This window comes from Chrysochloris asiatica, unplaced genomic scaffold (assembly GCF_000296735.1).
Source record: "Chrysochloris asiatica unplaced genomic scaffold, ChrAsi1.0 scaffold00085, whole genome shotgun sequence".
NCBI classification, from domain to species: domain Eukaryota; kingdom Metazoa; phylum Chordata; class Mammalia; order Afrosoricida; family Chrysochloridae; genus Chrysochloris; species Chrysochloris asiatica.
The window spans coordinates 1,728,968-1,734,967 of NW_006408603.1; the positions used below are offsets into that span (position 1 = coordinate 1,728,968).

Here is a 6,000-nt window from a genome sequence, read left to right on the forward strand (position 1 = left end):
AATTCCTTCAATGTACTTGATCATATGCTACCTCTTGAAATGGTTGAACATTGATAATTTCTTTTTGGTACAGCGACTCTCTGTATTCCTTCCATCTTCTTTTAATGCTTTCTGCATCATTCAATATTGCAATTAAGGCTTGACTTTGTTCTTCAATTCTTTAAGCTTGAGAAAAGCTGCGCATGTTCTTCCCTTTTGGTTTTCTATCTCTTGGTCTTTGCACATCATCAACGAACCAAAGGGTATACCCTGCAAGTCTGCCCCCAGGTCATCAGCACACAGCCCCCACACCCTTTCTGGGTCTAAAGTCCCCAGCCACTCCATTTCTCCACGTCATCGTCTCTGTCTCCATCTCCAGCATCATTGCTTCTCTGGGTAGGGTCCCGCTCTCTGCTCCTCTCCCTTGATGTGGTCCCAGGGACCTCCGCTCCTAGACTGCAAAGTCAGGCACTCCCCTCCTTTTGCTACAAAATACCTGGACTTTTTTTGGTTGGAAGTCTTTTGATGGCCTGATCAAATTTCTTCTTTTGTTATGGGTCTGTTCAGGTTTTCTGCTTTACTGTGTATAAGTTTAGGTAGGTCATGTTTATCTAAAAATGTGTCCATCTCTTCTAAGTTTCCTAATTTTTTTTGGAGTACAACTCTTCATAGTATTCTGTTATTCTTTTGATTTCTTTTGGTTCCATTTTGAGATCACCCATGTGATTTCTAATGTGTTATTTGTGTCTTCTCCCTCTTTTCTTTTGTTAGGTTTGCCAGTGGTCTTGTCAAGTCTGTTAATCCTTTCAAAGAACCAGCTTTTTGTCCTGTTGATTCTTTCTATAGTTTTTCCATCTCATTTATTTCTGCTCTGATCTTTATTATTTATTTTCTTTTGGTGACTGTAGGTTCCCTCTGTTGGTCTGTTTCTAATTGTTGGAGATGCTGTGTTAATGCGTTAATTTTGATTCTTCTTTTGGGATATGCACATTTATCCCAATAAATTGTCCTCTCAGCACCGCATTCGCCATGTTCCAAAGATTTTGGTATATTGTGTTTTCATTCTCGTTTGTTTTTAGGGACTTTATGAATTCACGTTTAGTTTTTTCTTTTACCCAGTCGCTTTCCATCAGGGTGTTACTCAGTTTCCATGTATTCGACTTTTACTTCCTTGGTCTTCTTATTGTTGATTTCTAATTTTATACCATTGTGGTCTGAAAAGATGCTTTGTAGTATTTTGATGTTTGTAAATTTATGGAGGCTTGCTTTGTGACCTAACACAGAGTCAATTCTGGAGAATGTCCCATGTGCACTGGTGTGTGTGTGTGTGTGTTAAGTGCCGTTGAGTCGGTTCCGACCCATAGCGACCCTGTACAGGGTTTCCGAGGGTGTAAATCTTTACGGGAGTAGAAAGCCTCATCTTTCTCCCGCAGAGCGGCTGGTAGTTTCGAACCACTGACCTTAAGGTTTGCAGCCCGATTCGTAACCACTACGCTGTGCACTGGAGAAGAATGTATATTGTACTGTTGTTGGGTTGAATGCTCTGTACACATCTATGAGGTCAAGTTGTTTGATTTTGCTGTTTAGTTCCTCTGTAACTTTGTCGAGTTTCTTTCTGGTTATTCTGTCCCTTTTCAAAAGTGGCATATTGAAATCTCCCATTATAATTGTAGATTTATCTATTTCTTCAATTTTAATAAGGTTTGTTTCATATATCTTGGTGGTTTTGCATTGGGAGTCATCTTGCTTAATTGACCATTTGATCATGAGATAGTGTCCTTCTTTATTTCTTATGCTGGTTTTTGTCTTAAAGTTACTGTATCAGAGATCAGTATTGCCCTTCCTGCTTGTTTATTGTTGCAGTTAGCTTGGTATATTTTTTCCGTCCTTTAACTTTTAGTCTGATTTTGTCTTTGTGTGTAAGGTGTGTCTCTTGCAGGCAGCATATTGAAGGGTCTTGTTTTCATATCCATTCTGCCACTCTCTTGTCTCTTCACAAGTACATGCAATCCATTAATATTCAATGTAATTATCAATAGGTATGAATTAATTGCTGCCATTATGTTAATTTTTTGGTAGTGCTTTTAATTTCTTTGTTCTGCATGCCTTCTTGTGCTGTGGTTGTGTTTTTTATGCTATTTCTTGTTGGTTTTTTCCTAGTTTTCATGTTTGCTTGTTCTGCTTGGAAGTTCATTTTCCTACATTTTCCCCTGCTTTGACATTGATATTATTTTGACCTTTGGTTGACCTCCCAGCTCCTTTGAATTCATTGTTGTAATCAAACCTGTTCTTGAGATGGTATTTAAATTCTGGTGGGATATATTCAAGGTCATATTTTGGCTCCTGTGGATTTGTTGTAATTTTCTTCTGTTCAGCCTGATCTTACATATGAGCAATTGATGATGTATTTCACAGTGTCCCTGGCCTGGTTTTGGCTGATGATAGGGAACTTTTCCACCATCTCATTCCACAGATGTAGTCTATTTGATGTCTGTGTATCCCATCTGGTGAGATCCTCCGTGTGTATACTCACCTTTATGTTACTTTAAAAAGGTATTTGCAATGAAGAAGTTTTTGTAGATTTCTACCATGCCATCTCCAGGATCATTTCTATCACCTAGGCCATTTTTTTGGACTATTGATCATTCTTTTTGATACTAACCTTTGTATTCCAATTGCTAGTAGTTATCAATACATCTTGATTGCATGTTTGATCAATTTCAGACTGAAGAAGTTGGTAGAATTCTTCAGTTTCACCAGCTTTGGTGGTTGGTGCATAAATTTGAATATTATTTGTGTTAACTGGTCTTCCTTGTTAACTAGTATGGATATTATCCTACTACAGACAGCGTTAAACTTAAAGACAGATCTTGGCTTACTTTTTTTTTTTTTTTTGAGATGATGAATGCGATGCCATTCCTTTTGAATTTGTCATTCGTGGCATAGTAAACCTTGTGATTATCAGATTCTAAATGGCCAGTACCTGGCCATTTCATCTCACTTATGCCTAGGATATCAATGTTTCATATTTCATCCATTTCATGTTGTGATTATTGATGGATATTTACAGCTGCTTCTCTTCACTTTGAGGTATGTCCCTTCAACAAATAAAGGTTCTGAAGTCTTTATTCCATTCACGTACTTTAAGGAGGCCACTCTTCTCTGATAATATTTTGTGTGTCTTCTAACCTGAGGGGCTCATCTTTTTGTACTACATTTGATAATATTCTGGTAATCTTCATGCTTCAATATTCAGTGTTGTGGTTCTATCTGATACTGTTCCACTGTTATTCATAACATTTTCTGGGACTAAATATTTGAAAATAGTCTGTCTCTCTTTCATTGTAGTCTATTTTCGTCTGAAAGGTCAGCTGAAGTCTGTCTACCATGGGTGACTCTGCTGGTATTTAAAATATCCATGGCATAGGTTCCAGAATCACAACAACACATAAACTACCACAGTATGACACTGTTAGGCAAGTAGTGGGAGCAAATCTAAAATGTGACTTTCATGACATGATAGGACAGGAAATGTAAAGTACATTTGTTGTCATGGAATTGGTTTTGACTCAAAGCAAACAGAACCAAAACTGCCTGGTCCTACACCATTATCACAATCTATCCTATCTATAAACCCATTGTTGGAATCTCTGTGTAAGGCCATGACATTGAAGATGTCCTTCTCTAGGTACTGGTCCCTCCTCATAATATGTCCAAAGTGATATGCCCCAATTCACAAGCATCTGCCTCAGAGATCAGCGCACACACACACCGCCTATAATTAATAATAACATTTCCCAATGAAACAATCTGGCATTTTGGGGGGATTTGTATTTATCCTTTGTATTTATTTATTTTTTTAGATACCAAACTACTATAAGATTATAAAGAAACCAATGGATTTATCCACCGTGAAAAAGAAGCTTCAGAAAAAACATTCCCAACACTACCAAATTCCAGATGACTTTGTGGCTGATGTCCGTTTGATCTTCAAGAACTGTGAAAGGTTTAACGAAGTATGTTAGCTTCCAAACTATAGTCTTTGGTTTTTAGTTTCTGTGTCTTTGCTTGTTTTGTTTTTGGATTTTACTTTGCCTGCCGAAAGAATTTTCTAACTTGATTTTAAAAAGTTTTTTCCTTTTATTCAGTCTTGTTAAACATAAATTTTGATTGTATCCATAGTTTCAGAAAAGAAAGTTTCCTGTGTATTATGTGACTTAAGAACTTCAATATAATAAATTATGAAAATTTTTGAATATCCCTCCCTTCCTGAATGAATTGAAAGTTGGAATAAATATCCAAAGCAGTTTGTAATTAAATATATTTTGTGGGAGATTCTTATAAAAAGCTTTCATTTTGGGTACATTTAGATAAGGCTTTAGTTGTACCCATACCCCTATCTTTCGATTTTATTACTAGACATATAAATGTAGAACCCTAATCTAATCTGTCGGCTCATCTTGGATAGATGCTCAGAGCATATATATATAACACTGAGTTTTCTGAACTCATCATTTTGACTCTCACTAACTTTGATTTTATATATATGTATTTTTTTGAGGGTAAGAGTAAACAGTCTTTGAAGGAGAAATGTAATGTATACTTCTTTCAAGGAAACTATTTTTGCTATCTTTGGAATAAAATCAAATCTCTTAGTGCTGAAAGTATTTTCACTGTAATAGAAGACCATGGAATTTAATGAGAATCCACAAAATCTTAAACATATTAATACCAAAACACCCATCTTTTATGCTAAAAAAAAAAAATTGAATGTCATGTGACTATTATTAAAATAAATCCTGTTGAATTATTTGAAGAACACACACACACACGTATATATATAGCGAGAGAGAGAGGGAAGCATCCAGATGGTTATTTAAATTAAAAAAAAAAAAAAAAGTTGAAACATGAAAAACCTAACCACTTTTATAGCAAATCTTGAGGACAGCAGTATGTCTTAGAAGATATAGTAACACCTTGAATATGAATTTAGAAAGTAAGATCATGGTAATCGAAATGTGCTTTTATGAACTAGAGCTGGCATTTTTTAAGAAGAAGCTCCCTTTTCCCTGTTTTAGATTAGTTACAGATAAAATTCTAATTAAGTGGTTTGTTGAAGGCTTAACAGTTTGTTTTAAAAGCATATCATTTGTTTCACAAAATTTTTTTCTCTTAGATTGAAGAAACTCAGATCAATTTCTATGCAGATTGACCTATTTCAGAATTTGAGACAGTTATTGAGGTTCCTTAGTAATAGATCTTTGTAAATAAAGGAAAGTGGTTCCATGTTCTGTAAATTTTTGAGAGCAGTTAACTTGGTCATAGCAATTTGTTCTCCCTAGTATGGCTGACTTTCGTCACCAATCCTATACAGTCTCATAACTTTAGAAAGGATTATAATTTCCCTTTTTTTTTGACTCTGGTATCCTTTTTAGATGATGAAAGTTGTTCAAGTTTATGCAGAAACACAAGAAATTAATTTGAAGGTAAGCTTTTCAGACCATGCAAACTTGGTGAAGGAATATGCATTACCAATAGGTGAATATTCCTATCTTTTGCTTGCAGGCTGATTCAGAAGTAGCTCAGGCAGGGAAAGCGGTTGCATTGTACTTTGAAGATAAACTCACAGAGATCTACTCAGACAGGACCTTCGCACCTTTGCCAGAATTTGATCAGGAAGAGGATGATGGTGAGGTAACCGAGGACTCTGATGAAGACTTTATACAGCCTCGCAGAAAACGCCTAAAGTCAGACGAAAGACCAGTGCATATAAAGTAAAACGACGTGGACTTAAAAATCACTTGTTTAAACAAAAGAAAGAAAAGGAAAAAAAACTTTTATTTAGGTGTTGCTGGAATATCCTGCCTACCATGGCCACCTTCTTGAAGCTGATAGCTTTTATGCAGTATTAGATTGAAACAATGGACAGAAAACACATTCTTGTCAAAAAAGGGGGAAAGAACTTATGTTGCAACTTTAAAAGCAAAGGGCAAAAGTGAATGATGTGATGAAGGTTTTGTT

At 35.8% G+C, this 6,000-nt stretch overlaps 1 protein-coding gene across 2 annotated transcripts in view; it reads left to right on the plus strand.

Annotated features, from left to right (window-relative positions):
- Positions 1 to 5,789, plus strand: part of TRIM33 (tripartite motif containing 33) — a 150,456-nt gene extending 144,667 nt beyond the window's left edge. Inside the window, exons 18-20 of one of the 2 annotated variants that reach the window (XM_006865884.1) lie at positions 3,843 to 3,995; positions 5,415 to 5,465; positions 5,545 to 5,789. In XM_006865884.1, the coding sequence (XP_006865946.1) occupies positions 3,843 to 3,995; positions 5,415 to 5,465; positions 5,545 to 5,757 (417 nt within the window). In that variant the 3' untranslated portion in view covers positions 5,758 to 5,789. The remainder of the gene's footprint in view (positions 1 to 3,842; positions 3,996 to 5,414; positions 5,466 to 5,544) is intronic. The other variant, XM_006865885.1, reaches the window with a different exon arrangement.
- The last annotated feature ends 211 nt before the right edge of the window (positions 5,790 to 6,000 follow it).